This window comes from Pagrus pagrus, assembly GCF_965226575.1.
Source record: "Pagrus pagrus genome assembly, chromosome: 2".
NCBI lineage: Eukaryota > Metazoa > Chordata > Actinopteri > Spariformes > Sparidae > Pagrus > Pagrus pagrus.
The window spans coordinates 20,093,833-20,115,617 of NC_140186.1; the positions used below are offsets into that span (position 1 = coordinate 20,093,833).

General features: G+C 40.6%; 1 protein-coding gene across 4 annotated transcripts in view; it reads left to right on the plus strand.

Moving 5' to 3' along the window:
- The window catches only part of LOC311272544 (alpha-1,6-mannosylglycoprotein 6-beta-N-acetylglucosaminyltransferase B-like), a 123,558-nt gene that overhangs the window by 84,775 nt on the left and 16,998 nt on the right, over positions 1-21,785 (plus strand). For all 4 annotated transcript variants that reach the window (XM_084379035.1, XM_084379036.1, XM_084379034.1 and 1 more), the window contains one exon: positions 15,858-15,989. In XM_084379035.1, the coding sequence (XP_084235161.1) occupies positions 15,858-15,989 (132 nt within the window). The remainder of the gene's footprint in view (positions 1-15,857; positions 15,990-21,785) is intronic.

The following is a 21,785-nucleotide window of genomic DNA, read 5'->3' on the forward strand; positions in this document are numbered from 1 at the left end:
CACCGCTTTTTTTTTAATTTCTTATTATCTTTTGTTGAGTTAAAATCATTTATATGGTGGATTTTAACCCTGAGTGAGACCTTAAATGAGTTTCTAATGGTGAGTCTGAACAGACAGTTTCATAGCCGTTTTGACATGGACCACAGATGTGTCCCTGCACCATAATTCATCCATTCATTCATCTGCCACTTCTGTTGTGCTGTAATTTCATTCTGAAAATAAATTACAAGTCCTCCCAATTCAACAACCAAATAGAAGGTTTTAACTGCCTTCCTGTATGACAAGTGTTTTCTGATCTGATGCTCCGACCAGCAAGACATCAATTGTCAGTGCCTTTAAAATCTGTTATATATCAACATTGCAAAAATAGAAATGTTTGTTGATCTTGCACAGCTATGGTTAAGGTTTGGTTAGGGTTAGGCACAAAAACAACTGGGTTGGAGTAAGGGAAAGATCATGGTTCATCATTGAGTTTACAGACATGCTAGCTACTGTAGAAAAAAATACTAATGTCAGCAGGCTAACGTGCATTTAAAGGAGAATTCCGGTTATTTGACACCTGGACCTTATTTATAGGTGGGTGTGTGCTGGTATACTCACACAGACGATTGTAGCGCAGCTCGGAGTCCTTCGGAAGTTATTTACATCCAACCGATCGTGACCGCAGCTCACCGGGGCCACGGCAACGGAGCTTTTAAATATGAGTTATCTGCCGCGAAACTCGCTCATTTTACCTACATTTTGTCATAAATGGTCAGTGTTATCATCACGTTAGCTCAGCTAGCTTGTTGTCGTCTTCACCCAAACAAACTTTTGATGATGTCATAGGCATGCGCCGCCAAAACTCAGCTGATACTCTTTGTACCGTGCCGTCCACGCTGTTTTACGCTCGGCTGCACTGCTACAAACATGGTTCGCCATTGTGTATTTCCACTTTGTCCAAACAAAATGACTAGTTCGTCAAAGTTCAGCTTCCACCGGCTTCCTTTGGACTACCCGGAGTTACTAAAGCTCTGGCTTGTTGCGCTCAAAATGGATACGAATATTGAAGTGGAAGAATTGAAGCGGGCGAGTCATCGGGTCTGCAGTGCTCACTTCGCTCCGGAGGACTTTATTCCCACGAAGCCAAAGAATAAAGGCAAGCAACCACAGCGTCAGAACCTCAAGAGACACCTCTACATCAGATAAATATTCTGCCATGTTGCACAGAAATAGCCGACGAAAACAAAGTGAAACAGCTGAGTTTTGGCGGCGCATGCCTATGACGTCATCAAAAGTTTGTTTGGGTGAAGACGACAACAAGCTAGCTGAGCTAACATGATGATAACACTGACCATTTATGACAAAATGTAGGTGAAATGAGCGAGTTTCGCGGCAGATAACTCATATTTAAAAGCTCCGTTGCCGTGGCCCCGGTGAGCTGCGGTCAAGATCGGTTGGATGTAAATAAATTCCGAAGGACTCCGAGCTGCGCTACAATTGTCTGCGTGAGTATACCAGCACACACCCACCTATAAATAAGGTCCAGGTGTCAAATAACCGGAATTCTCCTTTAATGGTAAGCGCATATAATGTTTACAATTTTACCATTTCAGTTTTGCATTTTAGCATGCTATCATTTGCTAATTCTCACACAAACTGTGGCTGATGGGAATGTTATTAGTTTCATTAGCACCAAGCAATTAGAGATAGAGATAGATCAGAAAATGGCACTGGATTAAAAGTCAAGTGGTCCCAAAGAAGATTTATGCTCAAAAATCTATCTGTCTGGGGACGATGATTCTACGAGTCATTAAAAAAAGAAACCTGACACGCCAGACTGTTTGTTACACAGAACCATCTGAGAAGGCACTGCAAGAAACTGCCCTAAAAAGAGCAGGCACTTTCAAACGATATTTGGCAGGTGATTGGACAACCATCTGTCTATCTCCGTCTATCAACGGCTAACTTTATCCAATCATATCAACAGAAGGAGAGTGCTACCAGCAGAGCCAGTTGGTATATCAAACTCTTGTCAAAGCCAGTTGAGTTTTGAATCAAGAAAACGTCTTCTTTGCTCTTCTTTCAATTAATATGTACTCTCCAGCTCAGCTATAGCTCTTGAGGAGGTGCTATTGTTGTCTTGAAATGAACAGTCACTTCACTTGCTGGTCGTTACACCTTAATCATGCCCATACGGTGTGCATACATGCTCAAAGATTGCTGATTGGTTGAACCACTTTGTGTTCGGCCCCAAGTACTTACTGTAGCTAGGCAAGATGGATTCGCAAATCCAGCTGCTTCGCAAGGTAAAAAGAAACCAAGTACCAGTACAACTACCGTTAGTATAAAACAGAGGCAAACAGTGGTCAAAGATTACCATTTTAATGACCTATCCGTTCAACATGACCTGCTCCCTTTGCAAACTTTTTGGCTTTATTACAACCCAGTATTTCCTCATTTACTCCCAGTGGACAAGAGTCGTAATCCCAAGCGAGAGTTTTGGTACTTGAATGTAAACAACATGTAAACACATCTCTCAACAGCCTCAACAATTCTCAGCAACAAAATAGACAGGGTCACTTAACTCTGTGCCAGTGTTTTTCCACCCCATCAGATTCAAAACTTCAACGTGCATGAAACTTGAATTGAATTGTTTTGCATGGCTGCCCCGCAGTGACATGAGCTCGATGTGCAGACACACAACTTGCTAATTAACACTCATCAAGTCGGAACAAAAGTTAGTGAAGAAAATAACACTAGAAACTTTGTCAGCATGTTATTGAGGCATGGATGAGAGGTGGGTTGATTCTCTGTCATTTGACTGCTTCTCGAACACTCTGTTATCCAGTGCCAGTGTGGGTTTGAACCTCTAATTTCAGGTGTGAGCTCGAGCTCAATTCAGGCAGCTGAGTGCAGCTTCAGAGGGTCAATGGTCTACAGCACACATCGATAAAAATTAGTTCAGTTGGTGCTCTGCCCTGTCAGCTGGATAATACTAATGAGTTCACTTGAATATGCTGTGTGTGTGTGTGTGTGTGTGTGTGTGTGTGTGTGTGTGTGTGTGTGTGTGTGTGTGTGTGTGTGTGTGTGTGTGTGTGTGTGTGTGTGTGTGTGTGTGCACATACGTGCGTGTGTGGGATGGCGCTAGCATCTACACACCCACTTGACTGAAAATGATTTCTGTGTGTTTGTTGCTACACGTTCATCCATATGTGTGTGTGCGTGTGGGCTCCACATTGGAGCGAACGGCATCTGCCCGCTGTATCACAGAGCAGCACTCTGCTTCTGTTTCATTCCTTCCTGAGTGCTGGTGGCAGGTTGCAAAGTGGATCTATTTGATCAGCACCATGTGTGAGAGCATATTGATATGTGTCTTTGCCAAAGTATGTGTTTGCACACGCATATCCCACCATATGTATTTTTATACGTGTGTGCTGCATGGTCTCACATATGTATTTGTGTGCGTGTGTGCGCACACGCGTGCCCTTTCAATTCCCTCGACTTCCTCCGTCACAACCAATATACACTCTTATTCTTCTTGATTTAGTGGGATTAGATCTAAAGTTGCTGACGAAGGGAAAAGAGCCAACCGCCTGACGTCTCGAGAGACAAAGCAGGAGTTGGCTTTATTAGCAAAGGGTGCGTATGCGCCTTGTGTGTGTGTAAATAAATCTTTCTGTTAACCACAGTTAGATCTTAGAGGTTATACAGGTGTGCTTTTTGTGCTTATTATCACTTAATTGTATAGCTGCCTCTCTCACAATCTCTCTCTCTCTGACTAATTCACACACGCAAGCACACACACACACACATACACACACACACACACACACATTTCCTGTCTCAGATATTCCCATTCCCATTCCATCCCCCATTCCTGAATGCCTTTTTTACTACTTCCAGCCACTTAATCTTTCGAACACTACCTGATTTCTTTTTCTCTCCCTGCCCTCTCCTCCCTCATCTTCCTCTTTACTCCTCTTCTTCTCTCCTCTCACTCTCTCCCACTTGGTTTTTCCTCTTTCTCTCTCTCTCTCTGCCCCCTTGCGACTAACTTGTCATTCTCCTTTCACCTTGCTCCCCCATCTCTCCCTCCATCTCTCTCCCCTTGCATCTCTAACATCCCCTCTCTGCACCGGAGCTCTTCATCTGAGAATTGTATTATCTCTGACAGGAGTGTTGAATTTTTTCCTCTTCCTTCTTTCATCTCTGATTCATCCCTCCCTCTGCGCTCTCTCTCTCTCTCTCTCTCTCTCTCTCTCTCTCTCTGTGTATTGGTGTTTATGATGCCTTCCAGCTCCCTTATCTAGTGCACCCTGCCTTGGCTGATAACTGGAGCCTGTCAGCTGCTTCTAGCAGTGCCGTATATGTACGTGTGTTTCGGTGCATGTGAGTGCTCGTGTGTAAGGGATTGTGTTGATTGTATGTACATCTGTGTGTGTGTGTGTGTGTGTGTGTGTGTGTGTGTGTGTGTGTGTGTGTGTGTGTGTGTGTGTGTGTGTGTGTGTGTGTGTGTGTGTGTGTGTGTGTGTGTGTGTGTGTGTGTGTGTGTGTGTGTGTGTGTGTGTGTGTGCGCATGCGTATGTGTTTCAAGTAAGAGAAACTTTGCCAACACGCACAAATTGCCATCCCCTGGGTGTAATCAGCAGCGGATGTGGAAACAGATGATTACATGGATGTCTAAGTGTTTGATTGCTCTCTATGTGTGTGTGTGTGTGTGTGTGTGTGTGTGTGTGTGTGTGTGTGTGTGTGTGTGTGTGTGTGTGTGTGTGTGTGTGTGTGTGTGTGCGTGTGTTTGCCCAACTATCATTTCATTGAGCTAAGAATTAAGAACATGATGATTTACAACAGTATTTACTTTTTCAGGCAGGAATTTTAAGTATTCCAGCTATCTACACTACCGCACACACACATTAATGAGGTAACTTCTTGACATGTAAAGCAGACTTGTCTTCCTTAAATGTGAGTATTATACAGCCTACAGCTGCCTCCAGGGTCCACACATAAGAGGATCAAGCTGGTGTTGCACAATTTGTCATCATGTCACGGTGATAAAGTTTAACCAAATTCAACTCTGTGAGTTTTAAGGCGGAAACTTTTTTGATGTTACCTCATGCAACACCAAGGCAACATTTTCATGATATTTAGGACTGAGGTTTATTTTTATTTCACTTTTTTAATTTTTGCATGGGCCTTCTTTGGATTCATCAGTAAGACCTGTTAACATGCAGACATTTTGCATATAAAGTGCACATTTCCCTGCAAAAAATCTGGAAAAAATCTGCAAAACGATCCTAATTAAAGTTTGATCTGTTCTATTTCACACCATCTCTGCTTTCTAAATATGCTTGGCTTGACCACTCTCTTATATGGAAATAGAAATAATGGAAACTGATTACCATATCATTTTCTATGTTTGTCTTCTTTCCTGGCTGAGTGAGGATCGCTTCGATTTTTCTTGCATGCATAATGTGTGTTGAGATTAATCTCAGTCACCCAGGTATGACATCAAAGCAAAAAATTAAGACAATTAAAGTTGAAAATGCTTCATTCAAGTGACTGTTTTTGCTTCTGAAAACCTGATTAAACAATGTGAATGTCCTGCTAAGTCCAGAGGATTGTTTTGATTTGTTTTGACTTGCTGGATTAATAACAGAAATATGTAAAACCAAAATACTGATTAGCTTTGAATGTCAAAACTTTTTCATCACATTGATGTGCAACAAAGAGATCATTTTCTTTGATTATTTGAAGTTCAAAAGAATTTGCATCGGCACGTAGTTAATGAAATACAAAGCCTCATGTAACAGAATACTGGGTTCAGCACACTTAAACGTGTTATTTGAGCTATAAACTTAATTATATGACTGTACTATGTATCAAAAATCTCACTCTTATGGGTTGAAAATGGCCCAACATGCAATCTACTGTTTTAAATCATCCTGACTGAAAAAAGAATATTAAAGCCATCTGAACAGAAGTAGGTGCCCTCCTCTCCCAGCTTCTGTCCTTAAGTGAGAGTCTATGCAACTTTGCTCTATTAAACACATGATTCAGACTCATTGTCCCAAGAGTTTTTGCTGTTTTAAACAAATCTGCTACTTTATTTTATTTTTTTATGTTACTGCACACACACTATGTAGCCACAAGGCTAAGCCCCCTACAGTGATTGGCCTGTGTAGCCCTCTGCTACTTTTTATGCCTCCCCACTGGTAATAGCATGGCCGGAGGCATTATGTTTTTGATTTGTCCTTCCCATTCTTGTGAACGAGATATCTCAGCAACGGCCTTGAGGGAATTTCATCAAATTTGGCACAAACATCCACTTGGACTCTGATTAAACTGATTATAATTTGATGGTCAAAGGTCAATGTTACTGTGACCTCACAAAACACATATCAGGCCATAACTCAAGAATTCATATGCTAATTATGACATATTTGAAGTGATGAGGCATACATTTTGCGAGGCAGTAATTCTTGTTTGAATTTGCTGGGTGGGAGGGCAGTAGCAGAATTTGGGTGTGCAGTTACACTTTTCACAATTTCTTCTTAGGATGCGTCCTGAGTTGTGCAGAACCATCATTATGAAGCAAACCAGATCACAGCAAAATTGAAAATAAATTGAATCTGGATTTGATGGCAAAGATATCCATCACTCTATTTTGTCATGTTTTTAAAACTTTTTTTTATGGTAGGATAAACACAAAGACACACACACCCACAAACTCTGTGTGCAGTTCTTGTCACAGTCTCACAGCTGCTTCTGTCCTCTTCTTACTGCTGGCCCCGTCCTGCCCTCTGTCAGCCAGGACACTGGTGATGACATTAGCTGACAGCACTGATTGGAATGCCATTCAACTTTTGTGTCATGCAGACAAACACACACACACACACACACACACACACACACACACACACACACACACACACACACACACACACACGCACACAAATCACAGACTCTTGAATACAGTGCAAATGCATGTATACTCATACACATGCACAACAGCACACAGTCAGGCGCACACATTCCTGTGGCCAGTATGGATCATCGCCAACTCACCACACACATATGTAGGACTGGACAGAGCGGAATAACAGACCTATGCATTTGGTATACAATGACTACAGATCAAATAAAATATCTCTATTTCTGCACCACTTGACACAGATAAACACACACACACACTCACACACACACATACAGCATACAGAGTAATAGACCTATGGGCAAAATGGCAGATATTAGCTCTCCACAAGCACTGTGTGTTATTGCTCATTTTGTGCTTTTGTGCGTCTAATAACACCCTGCTAAATTGCTCCATAGGAGATCAATACAGTCATCTGGTATTGAGTGGAATAGCTATATGGAACCATGCTCAGGAAAACATAACTCACACATCTACACATTGCAAACACACACATATACAGCATTTCACAGAGATTCTAGTGATTGATTATTTACTGAATGAGCAAAGAGCTCAACGTTATTAAAGCTTAGAAAGTTGATAGTATGAGATAGAAAAGAAATGAATGTTGAGTCTGATACATGAAGAGTGTGAGCTCAGGATTTAATATGCTGTGTTACATGCGGTTAAAATTAATACCATTTGATCAGTTCACTGTATTTCACAAACTGGCAATAAATGGTAATAAAAAATCACAAGTACAACAATCAAATTGATGTTTAACACCTCTATTCAGATTATATGTTGTTAAATGACATAATCTCTAATTTTTTACCTTGGGCAGCACAATTTTGTAAAAGATATCACTATATTTAGATGTCAGTGAGCTCTAAAGATCACATGCTATATTTGGAAGCCTGAGGAATTGGTTCAGCACAGGTTGAGCATCTCAGCTGTAATTGAGCACCTCCCATCAGTGTTGTCTTCCTGTATAACAACCAAAACGCTTCAGTTTGATTAATGACTGCGGTGGAATATCTGCTCCTGCCGCGTCCTACAGATCTCCTTGTATTTCCAATATTGCCAGTTTTTGTTCTGTCAAAAGTGAACGTTACCCTGTTAAAATGGTTCTATGAACACTGACTATTTTACTCTTAGGTGGTGGTGGTGCGCCATCAACAAATGCATTAGCAATACTGCAGGTTTCCTATATGATCACTAGTTTAACAGGCTGTATAGACTCTGAATACCCTTTACAGTAAATACACTTTAGTGATGAAACGTTAAGTGGTATGTTGCTCTCCAGTCTCTCCTTGTATTCTCTGCTTCATTGTATGTGCGTGTGTGTGTGTGAGAGAGAGAGTTCATTCTGAGGGCTCGTTGACTGCATGCCAGCCAGGAGACAAGAGAACCTTGGGTAATTGGACTCCTATGTGGCCCTGCATGGCACTGGAATTGTGTCTGGGATGGCTGCCATCCCAAGTGTGTGTGTGTGTGTGTGTGTGTGTGTGTGTGTGTGTGTGTGTGTGTGTGTGTGTGTGTGTGTGTGTGTGTGTGTGTGTGTGTGTGTGTGTGTGTGTGTGTGTGTGTGTGTGTACCATAGCTACTTTGAATATCTGAACATGTTTTTTTTCGCTTATCAGCATACAGGCATTTACATTAATATTTTCATAGGTGTAATTTTTTTCTTACTTTTTTATTTATTTATTTATTTTTATCCTAATATGCAACTTTAATTTTTGATGAGGCATTTTGAAAATAGACGTGCAAACCAGATGATGCCACAATTTCAAATTAAACCTTCAAAATTCCTTTAAATTGGTGCCAGCATCTGTGTTTGTGGGTAACACAAGCAGCGAACAGTGCCAGTAATTCAGATGTGCCAAACTGCAACTCTACTTTTGACTTCACACTTCAATGTTAACTATCTTTTTGCTTGTTGAGGAATAAATATTAAACTACAGCTTTGAAAATGTGTTTCACTTAGTTATAGTTACTCAATCATAGTTATATGTTTTACAAAATTTAGACAAAGTAAGCAACAGATTAAATTTAACTGGTAAAAATACAGAATCAGAACATTTGTCTGTAACAAGCCTGTCGTCTGTTTCTAACACAAGGACACTGAAGTACAGCCGGCTTAGTTGAATGCCATTGAATGCCTATACAAGATGTGTGTAGAGTATTTATACTGTACAAACCTAGATCAAGCAGTGAATTTAATGGACAGCTGGTTCCGACGACTTTGTAAAAAATATACCATCCAGAGGTCAGGTATTCAAGGTACTTCCATCAGCGAAATTGTCCTTCAGTGTTATTTAACAAAAGAGTGAAAAAATTTGACTATTTAACAAATAAACAAATCATTTTCACTCTTGGCCAATGTGGTTTGGTTGAAAAGCTGCCAAAAGAGAAGGATTAGAGGGGAAGAATGGGAGAAACATGCTGCTGACGAAAAATGAAGAGCTGAGGAGCTGCTTGTATTCTGCCGTGCTGCTGTTTTCTCAGCTGTTGGTACATTACAGTCTGTGTTTTTCTTTCTATATTTTCTTACTTTCTCTCCGTCATTCGTTTTTCTTTTGATTCCCAATAAGCATTACTGCAAAACCCCTTTCTCGCTGTTTCTCTGTTATGACGGACACACAGGGAGACTGATAGACATCTGCAGGCAAACAAAAGGACTGACTGAGTTCCAGCACTGCTTGATGGAAATGGATTGTACATATGGTGTTATTGCTTCCGCAATGAATAACCAGAGATGGTATAGTGGTCATCATAAATTACAGATTTTTCTGCTTTTGATGGAATGCTGAGAGTGTGCTTGACTAGATGTGTTATACAAAGCATTGATAAAGGTATATGAATATAGTATAGTGAGATAAATGTATGCAGCCTTTTAATGGATTATTTTTCAGCCCTGAGGCAACTACAAACTGACAGTATAAGTAACACCGTCAGTAGTGCCCAATTGTCAATGGATTGACATTTAAGAGTATTTAATTAGGAAGGATATGATGGGGATATTTATTACAACTGAGTTGGCGCACTGTATGTACTTCGGGAAATTAAATAGGCTGTCTGCTAAAAACAGTTGTTTGAGCTCATTCTGTTAAAATTACATTACCATCCTTTTTGTGCCAATCAGTGTAATTCCTTTTGTTTCAGTTATTCCATTCTGCAAAATGTAAAATGTTTCAAACAACTTGCAAGACTGCGGTTAACACGTTCTTATTAAATTAGAAAAGCTCAGTCTCATAATTTTATATTATACTTCAACATTGCGCATGAAATAAAAACACATCTCATCGAATGCCTTCCTCCATTAAAAAGCAAAGCATGTCCCACGTTTTATAATTCTGTTATAGTGTGTGACTGAGGCAGTAATGAGCAACCTTCTAGGCCAAAGTCAGGAGGTTTACACGAAGGGGAAAGAGTAAAGAGAACTGTGAGTCTGGAAACCTGAGGCTTCACTGGGAGGGTTAATACACAGTTTGTTCAACAAACATTACCCAAACACTCCCATGCCTCCAAATGATTTGTCTTCCACCTTGTCCTTCACTAAAAAATAAATATGAATACAGCATACCATCTTAGCAAGCAAGCCCTAATGCTGAAGCCTCCTAAGCACCTGTTTAAGTGTCCTGTTTGAAGCTTTATAAGAGAAGAGTTCATTAACAATCCAAATGCATTGAGAGCCAGCTGGTGACGGTGTAGCACCCCACAGTCTTCAGTGAAGGAGTCTGGTTTAAGGACCGAAAGCACATTCATCAAACTTTGTAGCAAATCTAAATAATGCTGTAGCAGGCTTGCTCATCTCCGAAATGTGATTGGCTCTCATTGAGTGGGCTCTTTGAATAGGCCTCTTTAACTATGAGAGCTCTCCATTATCTATAAGGATGGAGGCAGACATTGTATCGCTAATGGAAACGAGACTAATGAGGGGCACCACACTCCAGGCGGAGTGCACACTTGAAATCCCATCATACTATTTCATAATGTATTACAGGGTTTCAGACCGCATGGTGGCTAGCTTCTAAAATGCTTGGATACAGGCAACACTACAGCTTTAATTAAAGGAGAACATCACCCATTATGGGTTGGGATCAAGAGACTTTGGCTGTAAAACTTTTTGCAAACACACTTAAAGGATAACTTCACAATTTTTCAAGTCTTTCTTAATACAATACTCACATTCATGTTCAGTGAAACAGTTATTGGTCACTGTAATTGGTCCTGTTCATACTCGCTGTGATAATGTCCCTCTCTAAAGCCATTCCGGTGTAAAACATGGGAGGGGGAAGCCACGGTCCTTGTTCTGCTGAAGCTAATATGAGTCCTCAGAAGATGGAGTCAGTCCCTGTTTTTGGTTCGCCAGGCGATATTACTTCATTCTGTTGGAAACCATTCTGATGAGAGATTTCAACCTAGCCGTGTAGATGGACGCTAAATACATTGATCCAATGTGCGTTACATGGCCAGAAGCTTTTACTCAGAATATACATTTTTTGACGCTGTGAAGAGAGGTTAGACTTATACTTTGCTTTAAGAGGTTGTGAAGCATCTAATCTTCCAGACATAACGGAAGAATACTATTTAACTTGGCTGCACAGAATGAGGACTGTGGATTTTGTCTCTCATCTCTTACACTGTAATTCCTTAGGACAGTGTACTAGAGCTATTATATTATATTATATTATATTATATTATATTATATTATATTATATTATATTATACACACAATTCATAGTTTGGTATTTACAGTACATTGCTTTCAGAGTGACTGTAATATGTTTTCACTACAGTGAAGACCAAAGATTCACGATGCAATGAAACCGTTTTAGAACATCGCATAGAAAAGTTTGCAGCAGTGTGAACTGGCCCTTTGCAGCTCGACTTAGGCCGGCTGACGGTGTTGGCTGTGACTTAGCTTGTCGTCGGTGGATGGTTTTAGAACATAATAATGCATGTAATCAATGTAATCAGCGGCTGCTGCTTAATTAACAACTTCACTGCTTTTCCTTCTCCGCTTGCATTCACAGCCACTCTGCAGCGCTCACTCTCTCTCATCCAAGCAAACCTCCCTCCACAGCACTTTCTCTTTCTCTCCCACACACTTGCTTCGTGATGCACACACCCTTTTTTTCATCATTTCATCATCACTAAAAAATGTGGTCGCAAGCAACTCACTATCACTATCAAAAGCCGGTTTAACGCAAAAGTTCAGAGTCATTGTTTTTGAGATGATACACCGTCTTGTCTAGTCACATTGGTGTGAAATGGCAGGTTTTCAGAACGTTGCAGAACATACAGTACTCGTCTTGTAGTAGTGAAGTCTTTGGTCTGAACTTGGCTAACAGTTAAGGCATTCAAACACTATCATATTGTCAAAAATAAAGAAGGCCACAATGCAGAAGACATTCTTATGAAATCGAAATGAAATTGTACATTTTCAGATTTCTTTTGTTGTGTTGTACTAGCACCGCAATCATTTTTGTTGTGCCTCAGGTGTTTTTTCTGTCAAAATTTCAACGGTTGGTTGGTGCATTTAATAATATAGTAATAAACCGGGAAGTTGTGTTGAATATACAGTATGTATGTCCACCCATTGGCTCTCAACTACATCTCATTTTTGAGCAAGAAAAAAAGAGATGCTGTTCAAACTCAAGTTTAAGTTTTTCTGCCACACTGCTACTACAGTGTAGTTACCATAATCATTCATCATCCACACTCGTGCAGACACCACATTCTACAGTAAACAGTAGTTCCACATTTGCCCATTGTACATCAATCTCTGTTATCTGTGTGTTTTCACTGCTGTCTGTTGGTGGTTGGCAGCTGCCAGCAGAGCTCCTGTAAGTGCCGCCTCACAGACACTATCAAATGACCCTTTGGATAAGCAGCGCAGCCAAAAAGACTCCAATGTAAAACTAGCATAGCGAGATGAAATTCACTGGAGGTACGAATTGCATTACCGTCTCCATTAGCCTTTGGCCTCATCTGTCACGGAAATAAGAGCTAAGTAAGAGCTAGCAGACCACTCACAGGTCAGATATCCAATAGCTGGTCTGTCAGCACGGTAACGGAGAGCCTCTCAGTGAATCAATGAGTTGAAACTGAGTCAAACAAGAATGTGGAACTAGACACAGTAAACCACATAATTAGGAATCATATCTCTTCTCTCCTTTGGCTTCTTGTAATCAAAGTAGACTTTTGGGAAGTGGTCGGAGTGTATGTATCAACAGAGAGACAGGCAGACATTTGGATTTCACAACACGTACGCACATAAGCACTTGTACAGTTAAGCACCTGACACACATAGAACCTCAATATATCAGTTTATCTCTTTCTGGTTTCCCTCTCCCTCTATCCATTGACCATCTGTTGTTGTTGTTGATGTTTCTGCTGTGAGGTACAGCCGCCAGGTCATTACACATTCAGCTCTTTTCATCCTGTTTGTTTGAATTATGTTTTGCCAAAGGTCTCCACAGCCCCCCTTTGCTTGACTTTGATTGAATTCAGCATTACCCATACGATGCTATTTGATCACCAAATACACTTTGTATTCAACTCTCAAACCACAATTTTAGTTTTAATAGTTTTTTTTTCTCTTTGCTTTGCTCCAGGGAATTAGATTTTTAACTTTGATATGAGAAAGTATTTCCCAAAGCAAGGGGAGATGTAAACAGTGATGGGCTTTTGTTTATTGCAACTTGTTGGGTTACTTTGTCAAAGTGTTTGAAGGACATGCTTTGTCTTTACCATTTTGGTACACAGAGCAACTCAACTGTGACTACTTTTAGTTTGTTTTTTTTCAAATTCCTTTTCATGCGGTGCTCCAGTTTTGGCCTCATACTGCCGTCTATCCAGTCTCTTTTCTCACTTGTGTTACTGAGTGGCTCAGCAGGCAGGCAACCCCTCTAGGGTTAGGGGCTTTGATTTCTTCAAGGGGCATGCATTTAAAAACAAGTACACTTCTGGTGTTTTAAAGTGCCACGATTCTTTAAAAAAATGTTTTGTTCTCAGGTCTCACTGCTGTGGTGTCTGCACTCCTCAGCAATCAGCTGTCAATCAAACAGAATTTTCTGCTGATGAAGTTTAGTCTCTGCAGCGCTCTGTCTATTCAGCTGTCACTGCTCATGCTAACCACACAGTTTTTCTGCTGATGGAAATGTGTAATTCAGCACTCCTTGTTTTCCAGATGATTCCAGCTGATATCAAGTAACATTTTTAGACATCAGAGCTCTTAAATTTTTAAACACAGGCACCTCTCAGTTCTTGCTGGCAAAATTGTTTAACTGGAAACTACTGTATAACAACACTAAGAGCTACCCAGCTCTGTGAGGCACAGCAACGTCTGTATGTAAACATGCTCACAATGACAATGCTGATATTTAGCAAGTATAATGTTTACCATTTTAGCTTAGCATGTTAGCCGGCTTACGTTTGATAATTATTTGTCTGAAGCTGAATGCTGATGAAAAGTAAGACAAATTAAAATTTTGCCCACATGTTGATGGGATCTCTGAAGGAAACATGAATTTCATAACCAAATTTCATGACCATACATCCAATTATTATTTCTATGAAGCAAAAAAAAAGAGAAGTTAAACTTTTACTTTGCTTTGTGATCAATAAGCCGTAACCAAATACTACCAGGGCACACTGCTCTGCAAAAATTAAAAAGCCTCCAATTAAAAGCACTTGTTACCTGCATTTGTGAAGTAGCTCTCCATAGCCATTCTACTGGCATTTTCTCTTTTCATAGTTGTTCTTTCTATCTGGACCAAAATGGTAGAATGACCGACACACAGCTATTGCATCATACTTCGAGCTAGCTAAGCTAATTAACCTTTATAACATCTGGTCAGGTGTGCAGATGCCAGAGAGCTATAGAAGTTAGCTGGGGAGTTGAGTGAAATGTGATTTAATGATGACATACTAAATGCTGCATAATGTAAAAGCAAAAAAATAAATAACAATGTTACGTGTTAAAAATTTGTATGTTGAAGTAAACATGTCTGTAACGCTGTGATCCTACCCTCTCACTGAAGTTACATAGTGCAGAAACAAGTGATAGTTGGGCGGAGTGGCTGAGACAGAGACGCCATTTACCCTATTACAAGACACTGTACCATCAACATGATTTGTTATTTTAAGGTTAAAAAAAGTTACATAATGTTGCTTTAATGGTTAACATTTCCTTTAAGAATGTTTTACACAACAGTACAAGAGTAAGAAACAGACCATATTTTTCAAAGCAGCAAAGAGTAATAGAGCAACAGAGAGAAAGAAGAATGTAACAGATTACTGCACAGCAGCAGTTATCACTAACAGTGTGGACTGTAGGTCCCACTCTGGCTGGTTTCGCTGCAGTATGTGGCTGATCTGAACACGCCTTTCTAATGTTAGATCTCTGGATGACAGATGACCAGAGGTGGAGCATAGACAGGTAGAAGTTGACTCGTGTCCTCATGGGTCATTTTGAATCAGGGACACTTGAAAACGCCTGAACTATTTTAGTATGATGTGAACACACGGTAGAAAAACATATCACCTCAGCTCAAAGGCATTAATAAAAGACTAATACACATTTTCAGAATATTGGAAAAAATAAATATCTGTCTACTGGTAGATTTATACTCCACAATACCCCAGAAAAGCTTTTCAAACCTTTTGATAGATTAAAAAAAAAACATTTCACATGTCAATGAGTGCATTTGACTCCTTGCCAGGACTACTGTACTGTATATACACCCTCTCTTTACTGTTCCTTTTTTGTAACAAAACCGGACTGTTTTTTCCAAGTTAATACTACACGCTTGGATGCTCTCGTGGCTCAGCAGGCTGAAGTGCAGTCAGTGGGCTCACGGGGAAGAGAGAAGATTCACACTAAAAGATACTATCTGTCATGTTCCTCTGCTTGTTTAAACTCTGTTTTATTTGTGTTTGTGTGTGTGTGTTGCAGGTTCCTCGGTGTGCCCCCAGGCAGAGGCAGTTGCCCACTGACCGGCCCGCTGCCCTTTGACCTCATCTACACCGACTACCACGGCCTGCAACAGATGAAGCAGCACATGGGGCTCTCACTCAAGAAACACAAGTTAGTGGTCGATGTGCATTGCGTTTGTGTGTGTGTGGCTCCGTTTTCTCACTGTGTATGTCGCTTTACCTGCTTGTGCGTGTGTGTTTCTGTAGGTGTGTGTGTGTCAGCAATTTCCCTGGCAGGCATGTAGGTTTATTAGCTGTGTTTATGGATTAATTATTGCTGGTAATAAGATGTGCACATCTCTGTCCAGATGTCTTACTGTAACTCATTCAGCTTGTTAAATTCACACACCCTATCTGACAGACATATAAACGTACGCTGTCTCCCTCGAACCTATTCATCTCCATCTAGTTAAAGACATCAAAATACACAATATGTCATGTTGTAATATAATGGAACAACATCACAATACACTATACGCACAGAAACTGGCACTGCACCACCTGTCATACACCACCACTCTGCAAAGCAAGAGTAAGATAATGTCACATGTAGTACAGGATTAGAGGCATTAGCGGCACAGATATTGACAGTTCAGCATGAATGCACATTGGCACACATGTACCAATCAACCCACCCCCCCCTCACACACATAAACATCAGTTCTTACTGCTGTTGTTTTATTGCACTCAGAGGCTCTCTGTCAACAGGAGGGTGGTGATTAAACACGGAAAGACGAAGAGACAGGAAGACAGCAGGGAAAAAGCAGAAGACAGCTGCCTCATGAGAAAGAAGAAAGATTAGTGAGACGTTAAAAAGAAACAGGCAGAGAGAGAGGTTTTTTGTGCCGTTACAAAAATGTGCTTAATGGCTTTTGGCACTGCTACAAAGATGGAACAACTTGGAAAGTAGGCCATGACAGCCATGAGACCAAGGCAACAAAACAGTAAAGTAATACACAAAACAAGAAGTGCCACAGTGCATTTGGGGGGGAAAAAACAGCTGCAAAACCCTGCAGAGCGGAGAAATACAAGCCCATATTATCTTCAGAGGTCTTCAGTGTTGTTGCCTCAGAAATACATAAAATTGAGAGTCCAGCTTGAGTTTCATTCTGTCCAGCCCCTTAAAAACAGCTTGCAGCCACCTCAACCCCCCTGTCCCACTCTCATATTTCCCAATCCAATAAATTGGTGTCTTTGTCTACACCCCTGTATGTGACGGCAGCCATTGGCATTTTGTTTTTCTTGTATTTGTTCCCATTGTAAAGAGGCAGCAATGAGAGATAAAAGAGGAAAGAGCATATGTGAGTAGGAAGTGAAACAGAGAGAGGAAAGAGAGATAAAACTGTGAAAGTGTGTGGAAAGATGGCAACAAAGGAGACAAGAGAGAACAGAAAATGAGAGGTACCACAATAGCAGAGGAGTGGAAGGTGTCTGGAGTCAACCTGACACCACATATAAAGGGCCGCTCCATGTATTTTTAAAATCCAATTATGAGAGAGAGAGAAATGCAATACAGGTTGGCTGGGGAGCTATTTTCCCTGCACACAACCTGTTTTGCTGTCTCTCTTTTGCTCACACACACACACACACACACACACACACGCGAAATCCCACATTTCCAAACCCAGACAAGACGCCACTCAGCCAGCAGTCTTCACCTAATTGCTTGCTGAGGTCAGCAGTTCTTCGCGTCGTCATTACCGCACCGGGTCTTGATTTCTGCTTTCCCTAACCGAATGTGACTTTTAGTGTTTGTAAGAGACGGTCTTTTGTTCGCTCGGGACGAAGGAATTATCTGAATGTTTCAGCGATACAGACGGAACGAAGAACATCTATCCTCACTGTCACAAGAGGACGCGTCTCAGTTATTTCAAGTATGTGAAGAATACGCTGGATATTCAGTTTTCTGTGGAATTAAGAGCTGAAGTGCATATTTGTTAACACACTGCAAGCTTTAGAAATGTACAGCAAATGTACATACGAGGTGTATGTTAAGTATAAAACGTCAATGTTTTGTATTTATCTATTGTAAAACTGCATTTCTCTTTCTATGTCCCCCCTCCAGTATTTCCCCATCAGGCAACAACTTCATCTATTTATCTTAACCCAACAGTTCCACTCTCCCCCAGAGGTTTAGGGCAGGTCAATGACATACCTACAGTATGCACCTCTCTGTCTCCCTCTCTCCCTCTTTAGCCTCGTCAGGCCAGTCTAGTTGAGCCTTGTGTGCTGAAAGGCATCATTAATCAAGTGCTCTGAGCTTTGGGGCCCTTCAGCTCCCTTTAATTACTTTTGTTTTATGTTCCCACCGACATCCACATTCATTTATTATGCCTGGACAATACCGTGCTGTCCTGTAGGATGTGTTGCTGTGTTTGCATGTGTGTGTGTGTGTGTGTGTGTGTGTGTGTGTGTGTGTGTGTGTGTGTGCGCGCATATGTGCTGTTGTAAAAGATGCTGAGAGCCAATAGGAGATGGTCTTAAATCACACCCACTCATCTGATAATAGGACTGGCATATTGATTTCCCTCTGCATGCTGAATTTACTGTTCTGATAGAGGTGGATCGGGAGAGATATCCAGGGAAAAGAAAACACAAACAAAAAGAAACTCCTTAGTAAAACACAAGACAAGGTACAGAAGCTTTGCTTCCTGACTGACTCTTTAGGGACACATCACTAACACTTTAGGTTTATTTAAGTCGACAAGAGAGCAAGTTTAATAGAGGTACTAGTCGCTGTTTGTTTTTCATTATGGTAGAGTTTTCATCTTGCACCAACTTCTTCACAACACAGTTATTGATGTATTAGGGATCCTGTTTGCTGCCACATGCAACAATAACTGACTGTTGCTTTGAACAGTTGCTTTTAGGAGCACAGCCTTTAGGCGCCATGACAACATTACAACAGCTCCTCCAGCATAATTAAATATCTGTATTCCTCAGTGTATTCTGGGCTTCTTTCCTGCTCTGTACTCTTGTATCATTCAGGGCTTTTCCCAAACTAACAGTGGCCCTGCTTTCAATTGAAATGAAAACAATTAAGAAGCCACCATGGCTTGAGTTCAACAACAAACCGCTCAGGTAGTTTTACCTTGTGAGGTCTAAGGCAGACTACTGGGTGTAGCATAGTGAATGGGCCGCAGCATCTGCTAAAGTCATGGTGGATAAGTTATAGATCTAAGAGGGGGCATTGTACAAATCCCTACACTAAAATGAGTCACTACAATATACAGTAGGTACACAGCATAGCGTAAAAAATGTAAAACTCCCTGTAGAAAAAATGCACTGTATTCTTGTTTATTTTTTTCTGCTTCATATGATAGTTTGACCTGCATTTGAACTACAATAAAGCCCTTCAATATAGCACATGGCCTTTATTTTGAACAGACTCTAATACTTGTGTTTCACACGAGCTGTTAAACACTGAGTTTACCTCCTGACCTGAAAGGCAACAGCTGTGTTTGAGCTAATTGTCCAAACAGATGTCACTAAAATGCCGCAGTCAATGATGAGCTACTGTATGGTGAATATTTCTTGTACTGCCAGGACGTCCTTCAGCTAAAACAAAATCCAAAATACCAAATTTTTAATATCTCACTACAAATGTATGTTTAAATGTCAAGTGTTCTTGAATTCAGAGCCATAAATAATTAAATGAAGCACTTTCTCAACACTGTATGTAACAGGATACTATTGTTTGATATATATTTACACTAGAGAGTTTGCCATTTCTGCAGCAGCATTCGGGATGCAAAAGCTCAGACAAAACACATAATAGATCACACAAACCCCATATAAGACAGTTAAACAGTATAAGTTAAGCAGAGGACATGGGAAAACCAAATGTCCACAAAAGGATAGGTCCGACAATCTCCTTTGTCAACCTTGAAGTGCAAATGCAAAGTTTATATTAAAGTGGACCAAGTGCTTATGCATAAAATACACTGTGAAGACGGCTTATACGGATGATGAGCAAAATTAAGACGAGATAGAAAGTGTCCAAACTCCAATAAGCTTGAATATGAAAACATATACATTCTGTTTACACACAGTCGCTTGTTTAGTATCAGTAAACTTTGTTTAATTAACTACATAGTATTAAGTTATTACATGATACTGTATCAAGCTACACATACACCATTAACACATACAGTGGACACATGTATGGTTAAAGAAAGATGCCACTGCATTGATAATATAAAGGGTGTAGCTGACCCCTGCACCTCCTTCAATACAAGTGTCAGCAAGCATGGTTATAAGAAAGGAGGGTTATCAGAGGCTTAAACTGAAGCATAGTGTTAGCAACAGAGACACCAGCTGTTTCCTAGATCAAATCAAATCTTCATTTGTCACATACATAATTATAAAAGTACAGTGAGTTGTGAAATGCTACATTACCAGGGTCTGGATTGAGCAAATGAAATTATTCCAAAACATATTGATATGTGTGATAACAGTCATTGTTCTGCTTCCTGATATAGTCAGTAATCAGCTCCTTCATCATGCTGGAGATGAAGAAAATCATGAAATCATGCTTTACAGTCACTTGCTCATTCATTAGTTGTGTGGCTACCAGCTGACTGCCAACATAAAATCACACTCATACCAGTCAACGATCACAGTGTGGCTGTTCTGCCAATGCTGTTTCCTGCTGCAACTCCCCCCACTACCCCAACCTCCTCCTTCTGTGCTATGTTTCTATGTGTTGTTAATTAAAGTAAGATGTAATCTTCATTTATGTTTATTGAAGGGAGATTAGCTCTCACAGCAGAATCCTCTTTGCTGTTTGTATTCTTTGAGTGCTCCCTCAAAAATCAGCGCCTTTTCCACTAAACAGTCAATTATTTGATGCAGATGTTTCTGACTGAAAGAGTAGTATTGTTAACAACACGTAAAACAGGTCATTAATGAAATCTCAAGTTGAAGGAGCTGATTACATCTGTGACACACCAGCATGTGTTAACAAAGTTTCAGAGACTTGTTAGAAAGCAGGTTAATTATAAAGTAATGTTGTTTACCCTGTTGTCTGGTGTCGAATCACAAACCAAATATTTAAAAGGTCTGTGGAAGTAATTGAATATAAATAATCATCATTGTGTGTACAAACATTTTACATGTGAAGCATCATAACAAAAAGCTTAAAATATATGTTTAAAGTGTCTGTCCAATTAAATCCAGCTTCTTCTTTCTCCCCATCACTGAAGCTGAAACTGTGGGTGACAACGTACCACCCTGCCACATTCCCCTCACCCCGGAGGACTGTTGAGCCTTGCTGAGCAGCCGTTTAACCCAGATTAGCCCCATACTCTGATCTCCCGATAGATATTCAGCTCAGCTACTACTCCGCTTACCCCCTCTTCTCCCACTACTGTTTTTTTCCCCCTCCCTTCGGGACCTCTTATCTGCGGGCAGAAACATTTTCACCGTTTCAGAGCTGGCGATATGTGATAGCGCAGGTCGGAGAGGGGGAGGAAGGAAGGCAGGGCAGGGACAGGTGAAACTAACATTTGTTATTAATAATTCATTGTCAGCTTTCTGTGACCCTTGCAAATAGACACACAACATTTTCTGCAGTGTCTCGTCCTTAGTGCCTGAAAACAAGACTGCACAGATAAGTGCATGATTTTGAGTCTCTCTTGCAGATAAGCCTGTTCTTATAAGCTCCTTTCTGAGATATGTCACTGCATTCAGTGACTGAAATATCTCAGAAGTGTCAAACAAGATTGTGGTGTTTTTGCTTTTCGCATTAAAGCCCCAGAAAATATATAAACAATCACTCAAGGTCACTGTCTTTTAGTGTGGACGATCCTTGAGCGCCAGGTAAATGCTGCTCCAGGAAAATCGAATTTTGAACATTGAAGTTTTGAGAGCCGGCAAATGTGATCTTGTTTGTAAGTGGGTGATGGAT